Raw genomic sequence first — 18,185 nt, 5'->3', positions numbered from 1 at the left:
GTTCTTAAAGGGCTTAAAAATAGATAAAATATTTGTGATGAATATATCATTAGTTAATGCAATCGAAACACCAATACTATATTTTAAAACGTCTTTAGAAAACTACACAGATTAAAATTGGCAATATGTGACATACATTGGCCTAATTGCAATATTTAAATTAAGTTCTTATACATTGGCTAGATATTTAACATCCTTTTGATTTAGACGTTCCTTAGCTTTTATTTTTAAAACTGCCTTCTGTTTCCTCCTGACCTGTATAAACTTTTGCCATTACCAACTTGGAGCGCACTTTATGAAATTTACGCATCTCTTCCAGCTCCTCCAGTTCCACTACCATATTATGCTTGCGCTCCAGATGTGCTCTCAATCTGAAATAGGATAAGATACTATCTAATTTATATTTTATATGATTAAGATACCAACTTGTTACGGGCTGGAAAACTCTGTTGACAGTGGGAGCACTCAAATGGCATGGCCGTATGGGTGCACTCGTGATTCCTTAGCGATGAAGACGACGTAAAGGACTTCTGGCAGTCTGGAAACTCACAAATAAAGCGGGAGCCCGTGTGCTTCACCTGCTGGTGGACAGTCAGATGGGAACGCTGGGCGAATCGCCGATCGCAGAGATCACAAGCATAGGGAAAATCTTTGTTGTGAAACCGTTTGTGAATTTCCAGGGCTTTGGCGATGGCGAACACCTTGCCGCAGGTGTCGCAGTGGACTCCAGATTGCCTATGCTTCGAGTCCACGTGGACTTTGAGGGCCTGTTTGGTGAGGTAGACCTTGTCGCACTGGCTACACTCGAAGTGTGGACGAACGGTCAGGTGAATCAACTGGTGCTTGGCCATGCGGGAATGGTTTTTGAACAGCTTGTGGCAGTATTTGCAGCTGAATTCACCCGAGTAGCGATGACGGGGCACGATGTCCTCTAAGGCGGAGTAGGCATTAGAGGTTTCCGGTTCATCCTGGTCATCCTGCTTCTCCTCAATCTCCTCCTCCACAGGGAATTCCTTTCCTACATCCTCCTCCTCTGGTAGCTCTGGCTCGGAACTTTCTGTGGATCCAAAGATCTCCCTCAGCTGCTGGTTGGCAATATCCACTTTCTTGTGGAAATCATAGGCCCAATGCAGCTCCACGGCACATCGTTTGCAAAGAGTTTTGGGCTCATGGCTGAGATTCTGACGAAGATCCTCCTTGGTGCAGATCTCGTAGCAGTCATAGTAGCTCAGTTCTGCCTCCTGGTCATAGATGGTGGACATATCCATCATCTGGTTGGGGTGGGGCTCCTCCAGACACAAGCGGCAGCAGTTGTTAAGCTCCAATAACAAAGCACCTTCTGAAAATGAGACTTCTGGGGGCCCAAGCTTCTCCGGAACTTCGGTCGCTCGCTTTCTTATGGTGAATGTCAGCGTTTTAGCTACTACTTTCTTTGGCGGATCCATCTGTGGAAGAGTGGTTATCACCAAATTGCTTAATTTGCATTAAATTACTTATTACTTGCCTGTTTGCAGTTAAAAATCCCCGCTCAGCACATTAAACGCATAGAAAAACTAAACATAGCTGGCACAGAGTTGCCACCTGTTCGGGGAAAATCTGGCAACGCCGAGGAGCGCTTAAATTTTTAAGAACTTTTCTGCTCCGCTGTTGTTGTGATTATTTTGTAAATCCCCCGAAAATGGAGAAGAATTTTGAGCCGGAGGCGACCGTGAAAAGTCCTGACACGGATATCCTGCATCCCGACGACGCACAGTACATTTGGCTGCCCATTTCGGTGCTCGTTGGCATTTTTGTTCTGGCAGCCTTGGTGCGTTACATTCCTTATCGCCCGTCTGTTTGTTCAAGTGAATTAACATTTGTTTAATTTATGCATTTGGGTTGTCAACAGGTCTACGCCATGTCTCGTAGTCGCTGCCGGGTTTCCTGGGACTGCCTGAGACGCAGGAAGGCCCCGCGAAGTGGCTACATCAACGTGGACGAGGAGGATTCCGATGTGCCCATGGCCTGCGGAGATGAACTTGGGGATCAACAGATTACAGCCAGCCTGCTCGCCGGTCGTCTGCACATTCAGGATGTAAGTAAAGCCTATATCATATGGTACTTCCCCTATAGCTTGTCTTATCCTCAGGCAGCAAGTAACGCTTCCAATGCCTAGAAAGTCTTCAATTACTTGCAAAAACTTTATTGTCCACGTTAACTCAAAACGGTGGTTGTCCTCTATTAAGTTACTACTGCAAACTACGTGCCTCTACTACAAGTACAACGAAAATAGCCCTAATGTTAATGATCCGTACTGGTGGCCCCCAGTATTCGCGTCGTCAGGTCGTAGAAGCCAAAGAAGAATGCACCGCCCAGTGTGATCCACATAACCCGCGGCACGAAGCCAGCGAACAGACTGAAAAACAACACAAAACATACATTAATAAATGTTTATTATTATTATTAACCTAGAATTTGCCTTGTTTATGTGGTCATTACTTACCCGCCAAAGCCTCTCTCTAGATAAATGCCGTGTAAAATACTCCGGGCACTGCGACGTCGGTTAAGACTCTCCCTTTCGGCCAGCATGATCCGGGTCTTGACCACATCGAGTGGTGTGGTTAAACCCGCGGAAATGCCACCAGCAACGGCTCCACAAAGAGCCACCGACAGGGGAGTGGATTCATAGCCGGTTAGGGGAGTCCACTGAAGCTTAAAGTACTCCCAGAGAGGGAACTGTATCAGACTGAAGGGAATCTCCCGCATGATGGTGGATCCGAATCCCCGATAGAGACCGCGTTGCAATCCCTCGGTGCGATAGGCCCTCAGCAGGATTTGCAGGCCGGACTGTTTGTTGCCCAGTAAGGTTTGGGAGCGCTGTTTGGCAATCTCCACGGGAACGCGGATCAGGCAGGCCAACTAAGGTAGAGAGATATTTGTTAGCTTCATAATCAAAGTACAAGGTTTCCAGGATAATCCCACCACTTCTGCCGCTGAAGCTGCAGCCATGTGAACATAGGGCGAATCTTTGGTTTGGGTGAACGAGCTGAGGAACTGCTTCCCGCACTCGTAGGTGCAAAAGAAGAGCGCCGCCGTGGGAGCACTACCGGCAGCCGCGGGAGCCAGTCCCTTGTAGATGCCCTTGAAGCCTCCAGCCCGCCAAAAACCCAGCTCGCTCTGCAGGCGGGTCTTGACCGTGTCTATGGGAAAGAGGGCAATGTCCACCACCATGCCAGCCACTCCTCCAGCCTGAAAGATCTTAGTTTAGGAACTTGATTCCCAAGTAGGTATTGCAGGTACTCACAACAAGGGCATGTAGGAATTTCAATTTGTTGACCGGCTCCTGCATGCCGATTTCCACAGACCCTGCGGCCGAGTCCAGACTTAGTTCCGCTGCCATGTCCTAGAAGTTTGTCTTAGACACCCAGTTTATGTCATGCCGCGAGGATATTTGTTTAAATTAATTAAATAAACAAAAACATAAAATGTGGTTGTTAACGTAACAGTCAGCTGGTTTTCAATGGTCCGGCAACGCCGCGCACCTCAGCTGATTGCTTTAGAGTTGTCAGGGTGTTTAAAAGTACAAATATATTTAAGAACTTGAAAATATAAATATTCAAACTAATTTTATTTTAATAATTATTTTAATTTTTTGGAGTTTTAAAAAAGTATTTAATTTTTTTATTGGATTTAAAGATGTAATACCTCTAATTTGCACTTGACAACCCTAAATAGCCGTCGTTCTTGGGAGGAAGAAGAGGCACAGCAGCACCGATTTGGCCAAGTGGAATAAAATCGGCCGTGATTTAACCCATAATAAAAGCTCGCCAGCTGCAGTAGAAACAAATAAACCCAGGATCGAATCATGGCCCTTCGCTTGTCCCAGAGATTGCTGCAGACGCAGACGCCGTTCCTCACCCGCGTACGTTTTGTCGGCCGGATAATTGGCCAACACAAATGCAAATTACATAATGCGCGGCGGGCAGATCCTACAGATCGTCTTTAACCATTCCCATTGCAGGGCTACCCCCTGCTGGTGACCAAGGAGAAGACCGAGGATGTGGCCCACACCAAATCGGCGCTGCAGAAGAAAGTCACGGTGAGTCTGGCCGCTGCAACTCCTGTTCCCCAATTGAGGTTATAGCATCCGTGTATATCTTCGTGGACAGGGCACAGACATCCCCTCGGCACAGTACGGAGGTCGTCATGCCGTCACCATGCTGCCCGGCGGCGGCATCGGTCCGGAGCTGATGGGCTACGTGCGCGAGATCTTCCGCTACTGCGGTGCCCCCATCGACTTCGAGGTGATCGACATCGATCCCTCCACCGAGGGCAACGAGGATCTGGACTATGCCATCACCTCGATCAAGAGGAACGGAGTGGCGCTCAAGGGCAACATCGAGACCAAGTCACAGACCCTGTCCGAGGTGTCGCGCAACGTGGCCATCCGCAACGAGCTGGATCTGTACGTGAATGTGGTGCACTGCAAGTCGTATCCCGGCATCCCGGCCCGCCATCACGACATCGATGTGGTGCTCATCCGCCAGAACACCGACGGCGAGTACGCCATGTTGGAGCACGAGTCGGTGCCCGGCATTGTGGAGAGCATGAAGGTGGTGACCGTCGAGAATGCCGAGCGTGTGGCCCGCTATGCCTTCGAGTATGCCCGCCAGAACAACCGCAAGAAGGTGACCACCATCCACAAGGCCAACATCATGAAGCTGTCCGATGGTCTCTTCCTGGAGGTGGCCAACCGCGTGCACAAGGACTATCCCGAGCTGGAGCACAACAACATGATCATCGACAACACCTGCATGCAGTCTGTGTCCAACCCGCACCAGTTCGACGTCATGAACATGACCAATCTGTACGGCACCATTGTGTCCAACGTCCTCTGCGGCCTGATGGGAGGAGCTGGCCTCATTTCCGGCAGGAACTACGGCGATCATGTGAGTTCCTCTACCTTATATTAATCTTATCACCCTCCATTAATACTAAACCACTTTCAAGTACGCCATCTTCGAGCCGGGCACCCGTAACACAGGCACCGCCATTGCCGGCAAGAACATCGCCAACCCTGTGGCCATGATCAATGCCAGTATCGACATGCTGAACCATCTGGGCCACAAGGAGCACGCCAATGTCATCCAGGAGGCCGTCTACCAGACCATTGTCAACGATGCCATTCGCACGCCAGGTGATTATCATCCTGCAAAGCATTCTTACCGAACGGAAGCACTTATATCACCTTTGTGTCTTCCAGATGTTGGCGGCACCCACTCCAGTACCGATGTGGTTGAGAACATACTCAAGATCTTGAGTGCCAAGCGCGTGAATTGGTAAAATAATCGTCTGCATTTAGAGTAGCTTATATGTTCTTTTATCGCGCTGTCAGAACCGAGTGTTGTATTTTCTATTTAGTTCTTAAACAAACAAACATCTATCGCTTGTCCCCCTTTTACTGTTCACTGTTGCGATGGGTTCTGCCCAAGAGAACCTTGTTGTATTATAATTTCATGCTCTGTTATTGTATTATTTTACTTACTACTGATTACTTCAGCAGAACTGTAAGTGTTATTGCCAAAAAAAGGCCTAACTGTGTCTCTAACCAACCAGCACGCCCACAGACTACACTTAACAACTAACTTTTTGGTTTCTTGACAACTATATTGGGAAAATTTACTATAAGCGATGGCAAATAACTTGTTACCAAGTTACTTTAAGTTGTTTATGGATTATTTTTTGAACACTCGTCTACAAAAATTGGCAAGCTATTTAGCAATTGCTTTGTTGAACTATTTTCTGTTGTAAATTCGTCTTAAGTAGTGCTCCTGTAGATCACACCACCACCACACACACATTCAGTACACAACAAGTATGTAGTTTTTCGTTTTGAACGTGTAACCAAAATGTCCTTGTGCAGCTCTAATCAACAAAATTATTCTGTTTTCTCTCCTCCCCCCGAAAATCCGAAACGCTTTACCGCTCCGCAGGCCACATGGAAACTATTTTAGCCAATTTTAGGCTCTCTTGCACTACCGAAACTCAACCAACTGCTAACAAACTCAGCAAGATAAACCAAATCGAACCAAGTCTAATACCAAAACCAATCAAAATTATATTAACCCACAAACTAAGCCAATTCGAGACATCTTGTACCCCAAACCAATGCATTCAGCCCTAATGTGATGCCCAGAAAAAAGTCGAGGTCGAATTGTTCCGCTGCTTAACCCAAACAAAATAAGATATGTTTCCCCGGCTAAATGTCCATTGTGTGTTCATTCGATGTCCAAGTGTGATAATCAGGTAATACAAATTCCAAGTAAATTTCAGTTTTAATGTTCGTGAAAAGTCTGAATGGAAAATAATAGTGTATCTTCTTATATTTCACAGATTTTCTTGCCGGCCCTCTCCTATGTTTCTGCACTCTGACTCTTTTTTTAGCCCCCTACTGAGAGACATACATTTTATTTTTCTTAACTTTTCTGTCCAAAATACCCTAAGGCAACAGTTGTACAACAAGAATAACACACTTTGCGCTCCCTAAAAGCCAAGCAAGTTTCCAAAAATAGTCAAAGCGATGTAAAATTGTAATTTAAAGTTTTCCAAAAGAAATGTAATAATGAGAAGTTGATTCAAACAAAATGTATTATTCTGTTCGAATATTTATTAGTAAAGAAAAGTAAAAAAAGACACTAATTATTAATGTTTTCGAATGGGCGGGAAAAATATTTGCATTATTGATAACAAATATTACCGATTGAGTTTTTCAAATATATAGGTCCTTCTTTAAGTTTGCGGAGGATAGAATTAAAATCCAGTGATAAACGTATATGAAAATACCTTTCGATAACTTGGGTTTAGATAGCAGTCACACCATTGGACTTCTTTGTATGTAGGAACATCAATATTCATGCTTTTCCAACTTCATCACACGGCTACTACAGGCTTCTGCCCCGCTTGAACACACAGAATGAAGGCACAGTTTCCACAGTTTCGGTCAGTTTTATCAGAATTACTTCTTTGTTTATTAAACCTTAAAAAGAGCGACAATCCAGTAACCACGGGTAGCGAATGGATAGCTTAGAAACGCAGCTTCTGGAAGAACCACTTGTTCTTGCCCTCCTTGTAGACGGACTCGAACTTGACGCGGGTCTGGAAGCGGTGCGTCTTGCGCTTGACGGGATCCTTCAGGTCCTTGGGCGACAGCTTCTCGAAGCTGATGTCGTGCGCGGTGTAGCGGGTGGGCATCAGATGGTTGTAGTTCAGGCTCTTCAGGAAGGGCTTGACCTTGGACTTCTTCTTCAGCTTGTTCTTGCCCATCTTCTTGGTCACCTTGCGCGGGTAGCGGTCGATGCCGGCGACCAGAGCGTGGCCGAAGGGCTTCTCAGGGGTGCCATCGTCGGAGGTCTTGACGATGATGGCCTTGCGACCGGCGTAACGTCCGCTAAGGACGATTACGATCTTGCCCTGCTTCATGATTTTCCTCATCTTGGCGGCTTGCTCTGAAATGGAAGCGAAAACAAGACACTCTTAGTATATTCATCAAATGATCAGTACTTAAAATCTATAACTAATTCCTGCCAAGAGATATATTCATTTCCGTCGATATGTGATAACAAGATATCTGCTGTTATATCGTTCCTATCTTTTGGTGGAATCTATACGACAACATAATGAAACCAAAATATGTCACCAACAAACACGTTTTCAAATTTTTTGCCGGAAGCATTAGGGTGCTCATATTCCTAAGCAGTATTTCTGTATCTTCAAACACAATTAACATATCCGAACTAAGATATAACCCTATGAAGTCAAAAGATAGAGCCGAGTACACCATGCGGAGTGTTACATCCATATATTGTTGGGTTTTTTATGGATACACAGGTGGACATTGCCTGTGTCGGATCTTTGGATCTACTTTATAGGGCCAAAAACGGCTCTTCTTTAGCAATTTATATTAAAATCCACTTCAAGAGGGCATAGTATCCATAATATACACCACTCACAGTCCTAGCGAATCACAGAAAAAGATATTTTGGCTAAAATTTAACTTAATTTACACGCGGAGCACACCACTCACCGGAAACGGGCGAAAAGAAAAGAAGGGGAGATTTTAGAGCTGGGAAATACTCGTTTTTTTCGATAACACCGCCTAGACGCGGTCACACTTACATTTAACTCTAATGAAAAGCCGGGTCACACTCACTTAGCCAGTGCACCCACCAATACCGATAACAAATCGATATCTTGTGGTTGTTTTTAAAAAACCTATTCTAATTTCCCTTATCAATTTTTAAAGTTCTGAAGTTAAAACCCTCAAATTTGTTAACAAAATAGATTTATTTAATTTTAGATGGTAATTATTTAGAAAACACAATACATACTAATCATTGCTTAAGGAGACTAACTACTCCTTTGTAGTGGTTTGATATTTATAGGAAATGCCCGGTCCTACGTCTTTTTCTGGATAATCTTAAATGTGTTACGCCGATTCAGTACGTAGCTGACGGCAGTGGCAGCCGTAGTTAGGCCAGTCAAATACCAAAGGCCATGCAGGGCGGGATGATCTGTGGCGGGAAGGTAAGAATTAATTACTTCTTCATGGTTAAGAATGAGATCGGAATCTTACCCAGATAGTTCCAAATGGGAGCCCCCAAGCTGAGGCCAATGGTGGCCAATTGCACGCCCGTGTTGATCTTGCTCAACATCGTGGGCTCCAGTTGAGCAGTTACATGGGTGGCATCGAAATAGCGCGAAAAGGTTTTCTGCGGAAGAAAAGAAAATGTTTACGAAGAATAAAGGGGAAGACGTATTTTCAACTCACCGGCGGTGGCAGACTTATGTAGCGTATAACAAATCCCGCTCCCAGGAGGAAGACATCACGGAACACCACGATTCCTGCCAGCCACATGGGCAGCAGATCTGTGGAGCACAGCGCAATGACCAGCGAGCCCATCAGCAGCTTATCGGCCATGGGATCCAGGAAGGAGCCGAATTTACTCGCCTGCGAGGGCCAACGGCGGGCAATCTGGCCATCCAACTGTGTAGTAAAAAAAGAAGATATTAGTATATGTAAAACTTTGTGCCTAATAAGAAATATTTAAATCATTTCACAACATATTTGCTGGCATACCAAAGCCGAAAGGCAACAAGTGTATGCGCCTATTTTGTTAGGATAAACAAACTATTTTTGGACCTATGTCCAGTGAATTCTATCTATTTAAAAGCGGGCAAAAAACAAATCAATAAATGATGCCAAAATATACGCTGCAAACGGTTTGGTTTCCCATTTAAGAAATTTCGTTGATTTTGACATAGTTAAACCTACAATATTAAACAGAAATACGTAAAGAACTCCGGTCTTAAGAAACTCACCAGGTCCGTGAACCCGGCGAAGGCTAGGAGACTCATTCCCAAGGTGAAGTCCCCCTGGACGATCACATATCCTATGTAGGGTGAGAGGACGGCGCGACTGATGGTCAGCATGTTGGGTATGGTCATGATATTCTCGCGCTCCTCGCGGATCTCGTCGATCTTCTCGCGCACTCGCTCCTGGACCTTGTGCCTCGCCTCGCGGATATCATCGACCAGGAAGTTCTTCCTCTCGATGACGCCCTGCAGGAGGTGGCGTCCCTGCAGAGTGCGCAGGTGGAGCGACTGCTTCTTGGCATCAGCGTAAAGACGGAGGCGGGACAACTCATAGTTGCGCCGCCGTTTAATGTCCAGGAACGAGATCCGGATGAATCCCGTGGCGGCGGCATAGCGGTTCAGGCAGTTCACGAAGCTACTGCCGCCCACGCCCAGGACGTGCTCCAAAGTGGCGGCTCCATGATGCAGTGGCCGCTGCACCTGCCGGAAAATGATGGCGGGCAGCATGGGTTAATTGACGTCCGATCCCAGTCTCAATTCCAGACTCTTTCTCGGGCTCTGCAATCACAAAATAAAGCCCACAATCAGTTCCAATTTATTGAGATCCGTAACCTTGGCTCCAAATAGATCGGCCACCGACCCTTGGTCGGTCGTTATCACCCGGTAGAAGCGTACCATTTGTCGGGGATCCTTTTTTACCAGTTGCCCCTGGGTGCAATACGAAATCTGGTTCAATATTCAATTACTAATTAATCAGTCCACGGCATTTACGGAAATTTTAACACAATTTTGCCTTGTTTTTATTACACAAGTCGGCTCCGATAACACTATCGATACGGCGATGACACCATCATAGGGCGCCGATAATTCCACGTGACTGTCAGAATGCACTAAATAATGCCGGTCTTTTACGCAACGGTTTTTTGAATTGCTTTTTTCAATTTATTTGAATTTATTTATTCAGGTGTTTTTATAATGATTGGCTTTCATCTTTTGAAGATTATTGATTTATTGTAATTATTTCGTAAGAGCGCACCACTGTTTCTCGTTGTGGAGGCTGAAAAGAATACTGTCCAATCTTTTATACTAACTCATCCCCACCATACAAAAAAATGAGGGAATACAAAAGATAACTAATTTATAATTACCAATTTAAATAGGCATTTACGTTGGCAGGATGTGCACTTTATTTTGAAAAAAAAATTTTAAACCTTTTTTTGCCTACTTAATAAAGTTAGTTGTTTCTGCACCTCATTAAATTTAAAATTTTTTAAAAACCAATCTTACGAATTTATTAAATTGTTAATTCAAATACATTTTTCGACCAGGTTAAATAAAATTTTAAAACGACTCTATAATAAAAAAGTACATCAAAATTACAAAACCCTAAGACGATTTATGTACAAGGTAGCCCTATGATAATCCTAGCAGTTAGCGTGATTTTTAGAACTTCCACGTTTACGGACCATTTTAAATTTATTAACATTTTTCCTGAATAAGTCTAGGTCAGACTTCTTATATACTTAATGAAGCCACCATTAATAAGCCGGATGGCAAGCTGCTCTGGACTTGTCAGTCGTTTAATTGGATTAAATTTAATTACACTGCCACTTAACCCAGGCGAAAGCTGCGCGGCGGCCGTCTTGGATATGGAAATTAAGCCGCGGTTAACGTTTATTACTTAATATAAACTTTGGCAGCGGCTCGACCATGACCTGACCCTATCGGCCGGCTAATGAATTTTCCCGAAAGTTGCCAGGCCGAATCTGTTCCACGTTTAATGGTCACAATTACGGACATGGCAGCGCAGTTAGTGAAAGCAAGCGGGAGCAAATAATTATGAAAGACTGCCAGTTTGCACTTTTGCCCAGGCTGGCACAAAGCAATCTTTTAGAAATACAGTCCCTCGTTTAGGGGCTGGGTCATTATGTCACGTCCTGGGCATCATAGTAATTAAAGGTGGGGGGACGAGGCGATGACACTTACGGGAATTTCCCCCTTGGGCATCCAAGACAATGCACCGGCATTAATAATGAACTGCAGGCCGAGGTGTTCGGGCCCAATAATGTCCATGGCATGTCAGCCGTCAGTCTGCATGTTAATTTCCAGAAACCACCTTCCATTTTCCCGATTTTCTGAATGACACTCTGGGCTACTCAGTAGCTGTCTGCCATAAACAGGAAGCTCTGGAAGGGCGGGAATTAAATTAAATAACAATTTCATATTTTATTTCTTTTTAAAAAAGGATTTTGGTTTAACTCATCATTTGGTAATGATTAAATAAAAGAGGATTTTTTACCAGTACATTTTTAAAAAATAATTTTAAAAACATAATATTGCATGATTATGCTTAACAATTTTGTAATTAAATGGTAAAGAATATAAGCTCAAAACTAATGTTTTTATCAAATTCTGTAATCCTTAAATTTAATATTTTCCTATTTATATTGAAAATCAATTTAAAGAAAGCTTTTTAAATTGAAGCGAGCCTTCTAACCTTGTAAACGAAATAATAATCCATTTTTCCTAGACAAACTATCCCTTGGCAAAGGGAATTTAAGCTTGGTGTTCGATTTTTGCCCTGCCCACTGCCTTTTATAATTTTTATTTGCTTCTTTTTTTGCGCGCCTCATTGCGCTTCATTAATCAAAAGTAATTTTCCGCCTTTCACAGCAGTCAGCGCCCAGCGCCAGCCCCTGCTCTTACCTGGCGAAATTCACCTAGTGAAGATGCCAAACGTCAGCGGCGAAGGCGAGGGAAACCGGAAAGGAAATGGCTGGAGGAGAAAAAACAAAATGATGGCGGCCATTTTGCATTAAGCCAGGACATTTGCCGTATGTGTGAGTGAGCATTGCGAGTGTGTGTGTGTGGGTGAGTGGGGCTAATTAACTGTTTTACATTAAGTGGCCATAAAGGCAGCGGAACGGCGGGCATTTTGGTCTATTTTAATGCCCTTCGAGTGGCCAGCGGGCGTGATCGACTCGGCAAATGAGGAGCTGGCAAGAAATGCTGGCCATTAGCGGGCATGTCTATATTATAAGCTCCATCTCAACGGACATCGCCATCCGCTCCGCCATTTTCTTAAATGATTTACGACTGCTTTAAAGGCCAGGCCATAAAAACCCAGAAGCCAACTTCATCTGGCCGCTCGGTGCTCGGTGCTCGGACTTTGGTGTTTTCCTTTGTGCTTAATTTAATTAAATACTTGCTCGGACTTTTGCTCTTTCGCTCGTTCTGTCGAGAATGGTTAATGTGGTCAGCATAAATTGTGGCCACCTCATTTCGCTTTAAATCATTTGCGGCCAGCTCTAACGCCCCGGCCCGAACATAAACCGTATAAACTGAACATGAACTGGCAATCGGTTCGACTAATGAGAGCGAAGCCAGGTCGCAATAGTTTTCTCCAGCAGGTGCGGTTCGAGATTTATAGTTAAGGTGTTTCCACACTGTGGTTTTATTATATATTAGTATAGACATTGTTTAAACTGACAAAAATATCTTGAGATCTTGTCTTTAAGATAAATGGGTTCTTTAAGAGCACCTATATCGTGGCAAAGTAGAAATTATTTTAAGGAAAATAAAATTTTGGAAAGTTAAGATCTTAGTTTAGATAAGATATATGCGTTCTCATCCCTCCCTCATATCATAGAAAACTAGAAACTATATTAAGAACATTTAAATATATATGTTACTTTTCTCATAATACCATTCTATCATGATAAACTATAACAAATCCTATACATTTTTTCACTTTATTTTTATATTATGATAAATATGTAATTATTTGTTAATATGTGATAGCTAAATTATTTGGAAAATGTTGGATATGCCCAATTCTTCAAAACATTCCTTTTCATATAGCTTCTTAGCCCTTAAACTCATGGGAAACCTCTTTCCCCAGTGCAATCCAATCAAATTTCCGTCCTGAGGTGAATCAAAAATCTGAACACAATTACTAGTTGGCTTTTGTGGTGGGAGAAGTTCGGTTCAGGTTTTGGAAATGCGTTTGGCTCTCCAATTTCGGAAATGCCCGAAAGTCTGCCCACAAATCACACGCCAATGACGACTAATTAGAGAGCTGAAAGCGAAGGGCCAAGGCGAGCTCTTCAGAGTAGGGTAACAATGACTTTTCACAAAACTCCAACTATTTTCAAGCTGTGCAAAGGACTGCCCTCGTTCCAGGACCCTCGCCCCCCACCCCCCTCTCCTAACTGCCACGCCCCCTGTGCCATATCCCTTTCCAACGCCCACATTGCCGCCCCGACTTTGCTTTGTTCTAAGTTATAAACCCACAAGTGGCGGCAAACTTTTGCTTTACGGTGTCGCCATCTTTTTTGCGAGAAGAAAATGGGGCGGGGAACGCAACTTAAAAGAAGATTAAACCGCAGCTGTCGGGGGATTCCCCCTTCTACTAGGAAAGGGTAGGGCACGGGGCGAACTTTTCCTGGACAACGGCACTTGAAATGAGAGCGTTTGGCGATTTTCAGGCGACACTTGTCGAAAGTTACGCGTAATTATAACAATGTGCGGGCATCCTGGGGATCCTCTGAGGATGGGTGGTTCCGCCTGTTAACCCGCCAAGGGAGCCACTTTGGTTTATGCCCAAAATTGGAAGTAGGGAGCCCCCGTAATAAGCAACCAATATGCGGGCAGGATGATAGGTGTTGGCCACAAGGAAGGGATGAGAAACCGCACACCAATTAACAAAAGTCGAGCGATAAGGGAAAGTTCAAAGGATTTATGTGTTTACATATTCTGCAGCTGGGAGATAGGTGGTGGAGGGATATTTCATTTTGAACTGTTATCATGCTAAAAAGTGTTTATATATATTTCAGGACTTACATTTCAATTTCCCACTTTAATATTTCCTTTTAACAAAATGTGCTTTGTATTGCAACTTTTCCTATTTCCCAGCACTCCATCTTAATTCGCTCATTTCATAAGGTACTTGAAAATGTTGTAAAGCCCATTGAAAGTTAGCTAGACGAACTCAGGAAAATGTGTAATTTACAAAGCCAAAAATATGAGCACAACCCTCGGCCGTTTGCAGCTTGAAAATGAAATTCTTGCGAACGGAAAAATAAGCCATTTTATTTCAACTGGAAGAACTCGCCTCGCCATGGCGACAGCATTAATTCGCTTTTAATATAATGAAGCCGCTTAAATGCCAAGACAATGAGACCAGAATATGGCATCAGGACAGAGGGGCACAATCACAAGACCATCAATCAAAATTCCGACGAGGGCCGTATGAAAAACTATAATAAAATCATTAGCCTGGTAATCCCCCAACGTCCCGGAATCAAAATAAAATCATCCGGCCGGAATGATGATGAATGGTTGCCCCGGTCGGTAGGCCCAAGTGGCCACCAGTGGCAGAGGCATTCTCCGCCGGTCATGACAAAACTGGGAATCTTTCTGCACTCCAATCTCTTTTTAATAAACACAACAAAGAGGAAAAAAATAAAAACAAAACAAAGTGATTGTGTTTTGTATGCTTCAGCGGCCAACACTCAACGGGCAGTCGGAAAACAGCAGTAAAAGCTATGGCGATGGCTCAACGGCATCATTATCGGGGAAAACGTCTGGCATCGCATTGGTCCCAGTTTGGTCCAGGCTTCGGACCCATGAAAATGGTTTTAGTTAATACTCTCTACCTGCAATTGTTGCCAAAAAATATCTATCCCCCATAAAACACTCTAAAACAAGTAAAAATATATGAAAGTTTGGATCTCAGAACTAACACTAGGATAGTCCTTTCATTTATTTTAAAATTTTATCATATATCCTGACCTCTTCTGATTTAAGTATCAAGTATCAACTTTTTTTCAAGGTCAAAATCTCTATAGACCGGAATTTTAAGATTGCTTATAACAACATAGATACCGATTTTACAAATGCCCCAAAAGCTACTTACACATGTAAACGGTGGTAATCCCATCAGATTTTACTTATAAAACCATTGCCCCCAAAGGGTATTAACATTTTCGGCCTGACCTATATATATTTATCATCTATTTTTGGGCAAGAAAAATGAAAATGTTTAACGGAAAAAATAAAATACTCACGTTTCTCCCAGGCGAACGTGATTCAATTTGTTTTGTTGGTTAGAAAACTAAAATAGCAAAGGCAAGCCACCAGCAAGGAGGGAAAGTACGGCTAAGGCCGGGAAAAGTTGAGGAAAGCGGCGAGGAAAGCACCGCAAAGCAAGGCGAAAACAGGAAAAATTATAGAACAAGCAAGAACGGTGGGCGGAAAGTGCAGAGGGTGGTGGCCTGCCGTTTGGTCACTCGGTGTTTTTCGCTCGGCATTTTAACAAAAACACACAAAAAATAAAATAAAAGCGAGGCAAAATGGAAAAATGTTAAAAGGCAGCCGGATGAGTCTTAAAGCCAGGATTGAGGCGATTCTGTTTTTGTCTCGGCCGCAGGCGGGCTCTCAAGAAGGCACCGGACTATGAATGCGAATTGCTGCACTGCAGTCCCTGCTGCTTCGCCCCAAAAAGTAGGCTACGGAAAAAGCGCGGGAAGAATGGCAGCTACAGAGGGCGGAAAGTGCAGTGGGAAAAGCATATAAATATAAGGGAAAATAACTCAAAAATATTATTATTATTCCAAATTTAACTAGCAGTAATAAAATATTATTTTTAATTTAGTAATCTATAGAAAATGATTTTTTTAATTAAATTCTTAGAATGTTTTTCAGGATTTTACAAAAAAAAATGTCCTTTCCTGTATAGTATTCCAAAGTGTGTCTAAAACTAAAATTTGGTATAATAACATTTATTTTTGAGACAAACTTCTACAAGATTATTATATATTTACAAAATTTAAGTAAATTCTAAGCTCCTTTAGTATAAACAGTATCAGGAATATCATTCAGGTGACTTGGCAAACTTTCATTGCTTCCCTCGCTGTCCGGAATAAAGTTAAATACGCTGCGGCCGAAAAAAGCATCCGCCCACGGACGCATCTGGGGAGACATATTGTACATTGTAACATGACCGGACTATTGTGCCGTCTGGCCCACATGTCGAAGGTCATTTTAAATTAGTTTTACTCCGGCTCCGTTGTGTTTATTTTTTTGCCACATCCTTCGGTTCCAGTGAGTGTGCGGGGGGTTATCCGCTTATCCCGCTTACCGGGGACATTGGGTCGATCTCTAACAATGTTTGCCTCGGGATTTGCCTCTCCACATCGGCAACTCGGTGGGCCGAAATAGTCATACGTCCCGTGGTCCCCGTGCTGCCGTTATGACAATTACGTTAGACATTTGCGTCACGTAAGTGAGCAGCGCCAGCGAGGAAAGCCCCGACTCATGCCGACCGGGCTAAAAACAGAATCGCTGGCTCATCCTGCGAAGCTCCTGGCCATCTCCCCGTGCATGTGTATAAGCTGCTCGACGTGGGTGTGTAGGAGTATTCGCAGAGCCACGTGTAACAGCATTCGACATAATCAACAACTTCATTCGGCAAAAATGGCTGCCTATATTCCCGGGTGATGGTGATCCGATGGAATGAAGGGGGCTTCTCCAATTGTTGACAACTTGTGCCTGTTCCCCTGCCTCAAAAAAAGTCATAATAAAGAAACGTGCGTGCCATTTTTTTGCCACCTGTGAGGGAGTTACCGGAAATACTAAAAGAAAGACTTTTTGGAAATATTAAAACACTGATCAAAATATTTTCCATTTTTAACAGCACATATTTTAATTAAATCATTAAAATGAATCTATTTTGTTTTAAATGAAGCCTTTATCAATTTAAATGACTTATTTTCCAATAGCCACGTGTTTCTTTTGATTTAATGCTTTTTTCAGAAATGCTTTAATCACGTTGTTTCCATTACCAAAGTCTGATTTCCCCTTGGTCCTTGTGGTGCTTCATTATCTGCTGGTCATTGTATCCCTGAAAATCCTTCATAAATTCGCAGCAAATTCACTTTGTGTCCTCTGCAGGGTAAGCATTCTCTCACTACAGGTGACGTCGCTCTGCGCCCTGTCAAAATCAGGATCAGGATTGGGATCAGGAGCAGGAGCAGGGGACGGGAGCAGCAGGACAACGTCTGCAATGTTTCTTTATTGGAACTGTCGTAAAAGTCGATAACAGAGCCCCGAGGCTGGGCGCCCAGTGGGTGGGTGCGAGTGGGTGTCTGGTGGGTTGCGATTCAGGTCACAGGCAATTTAATGTCAATTTCGGTATTAAACGTGCCGGCTGCCAATTCACCTGCCGTTTCCGCCTGCCAACAGCCTCGCTGTCTCCTATATTTCTTCCTTTCTGTCTGACTGTCATCCGCAAGCTGGACTTGGCCTGCTACCACTGTTTGCAGAGGCTGCCACACGCACTCAGAGCCACAAAAGCGAGCAGTGGGAAAGGCTCAACTGGGATATGTCCTGTACACACTTTCTACTACCAAAAATAAAATATATTTTTAAAGATAAAAATCACGACTGAATTCAAAAATAATTATGAAAAAGGATTTTATTATTTAATTTCTTCATACTGCATACAAATTATATAAAAAAATTGATTGAGTTAAAACAGAAAAAAAGGTTATTACAATTAAAATTCCAAAAATACAATAATACAAATACTTAACTGTTTATTATTAATAACCTAAAATAATATTTTTTATTATTAAATATTTATTTATCCCTTTATACGCTTGTTCTCTCCTAGTCAAACAACCAATTCACTGGGTATTACGACAACGGCTAAGTACGGAGGATCTTGCGAAGGTCCTTCAATAACTTTGGCAAACGAATATTGACAGACCACTGGCATGCGATTAAATCTAATTAATTTCAGCACAACGCCACGATTGGCGAATTGGTTTGTC

General features: G+C 43.3%; 6 protein-coding genes across 10 annotated transcripts; 2 read left to right on the top strand and 4 right to left on the bottom strand.

Moving 5' to 3' along the window:
- Positions 1 to 31: 31 nt before the first annotated feature.
- Positions 32 to 1,630, bottom strand: LOC108026004 (zinc finger protein 2). The gene is made up of 3 exons (XM_017096694.3): positions 1,505 to 1,630; positions 427 to 1,445; positions 32 to 371 (listed from the first exon to the last, which is right to left on the bottom strand). The coding sequence occupies exons 2-3, from the start codon at positions 1,443 to 1,445 to the stop codon at positions 215 to 217; spliced, it is 1,176 nt and encodes a 391-aa protein (XP_016952183.1). The 5' UTR covers positions 1,505 to 1,630; the 3' UTR covers positions 32 to 214.
- LOC108026012 (uncharacterized) lies at positions 1,573 to 2,276 on the top strand. Its single transcript, XM_017096703.3, has 3 exons — positions 1,573 to 1,807; positions 1,889 to 2,074; positions 2,129 to 2,276. Exons 1-3 carry the CDS (start codon positions 1,679 to 1,681, stop codon positions 2,153 to 2,155), a joined length of 342 nt encoding a protein of 113 aa, XP_016952192.1. The 5' UTR covers positions 1,573 to 1,678; the 3' UTR covers positions 2,156 to 2,276.
- On the bottom strand, positions 2,167 to 3,491 carry LOC108026011 (S-adenosylmethionine mitochondrial carrier protein homolog). Its single transcript, XM_017096702.2, has 4 exons — positions 3,284 to 3,491; positions 2,962 to 3,228; positions 2,483 to 2,898; positions 2,167 to 2,395 (listed from the first exon to the last, which is right to left on the bottom strand). The coding sequence occupies exons 1-4, from the start codon at positions 3,377 to 3,379 to the stop codon at positions 2,281 to 2,283; spliced, it is 894 nt and encodes a 297-aa protein (XP_016952191.1). The 5' UTR covers positions 3,380 to 3,491; the 3' UTR covers positions 2,167 to 2,280.
- A 231-nt stretch (positions 3,492 to 3,722) lies between these two features.
- Positions 3,723 to 6,678, top strand: LOC108026392 (isocitrate dehydrogenase [NAD] subunit gamma, mitochondrial). Of its 3 annotated transcripts, XM_017097314.2 has the most exons (7): positions 3,723 to 3,901; positions 4,001 to 4,078; positions 4,149 to 4,928; positions 4,990 to 5,176; positions 5,243 to 5,318; positions 5,973 to 6,285; positions 6,373 to 6,678. In XM_017097314.2, the coding sequence occupies exons 1-6, from the start codon at positions 3,845 to 3,847 to the stop codon at positions 6,001 to 6,003; spliced, it is 1,209 nt and encodes a 402-aa protein (XP_016952803.1). In that variant the 5' UTR covers positions 3,723 to 3,844; the 3' UTR covers positions 6,004 to 6,285; positions 6,373 to 6,678. The 3 variants fall into 3 exon arrangements, with proteins under 3 accessions (XP_016952803.1, XP_016952804.1, XP_050744533.1); XM_017097315.3 differs by lacking the exon at positions 5,973 to 6,285; XM_050888576.1 differs by lacking the exons at positions 5,973 to 6,285; positions 6,373 to 6,678 and having other exon boundaries at positions 5,243 to 5,322.
- A 295-nt stretch (positions 6,679 to 6,973) lies between these two features.
- LOC108025999 (60S ribosomal protein L27) lies at positions 6,974 to 8,084 on the bottom strand. 3 transcript variants are annotated; one of them, XM_050888577.1, is made up of 2 exons: positions 8,063 to 8,084; positions 6,974 to 7,484 (listed from the first exon to the last, which is right to left on the bottom strand). In XM_050888577.1, the coding sequence occupies exon 2, from the start codon at positions 7,468 to 7,470 to the stop codon at positions 7,063 to 7,065; it is 408 nt and encodes a 135-aa protein (XP_050744534.1). In that variant the 5' UTR covers positions 7,471 to 7,484; positions 8,063 to 8,084; the 3' UTR covers positions 6,974 to 7,062. The 3 variants fall into 3 exon arrangements, with proteins under 3 accessions (XP_050744534.1, XP_050744535.1, XP_016952178.1); XM_050888578.1 differs by lacking the exon at positions 8,063 to 8,084 and adding an exon at positions 8,043 to 8,062; XM_017096689.3 differs by lacking the exon at positions 8,063 to 8,084 and adding an exon at positions 7,989 to 8,011.
- A 219-nt stretch (positions 8,085 to 8,303) lies between these two features.
- On the bottom strand, positions 8,304 to 10,181 carry LOC108026014 (probable cardiolipin synthase (CMP-forming)). The gene is made up of 5 exons (XM_017096705.3): positions 10,027 to 10,181; positions 9,358 to 9,909; positions 8,807 to 9,022; positions 8,612 to 8,747; positions 8,304 to 8,549 (listed from the first exon to the last, which is right to left on the bottom strand). The coding sequence occupies exons 2-5, from the start codon at positions 9,856 to 9,858 to the stop codon at positions 8,434 to 8,436; spliced, it is 969 nt and encodes a 322-aa protein (XP_016952194.1). The 5' UTR covers positions 9,859 to 9,909; positions 10,027 to 10,181; the 3' UTR covers positions 8,304 to 8,433.
- Positions 10,182 to 18,185: the final 8,004 nt, after the last annotated feature.

This window comes from Drosophila biarmipes, chromosome 3R (assembly GCF_025231255.1).
Source record: "Drosophila biarmipes strain raj3 chromosome 3R, RU_DBia_V1.1, whole genome shotgun sequence".
Classification (NCBI taxonomy): Eukaryota; Metazoa; Arthropoda; class Insecta; order Diptera; family Drosophilidae; genus Drosophila; species Drosophila biarmipes.
This window is presented reverse-complemented; position numbering and strand designations above follow the sequence as displayed.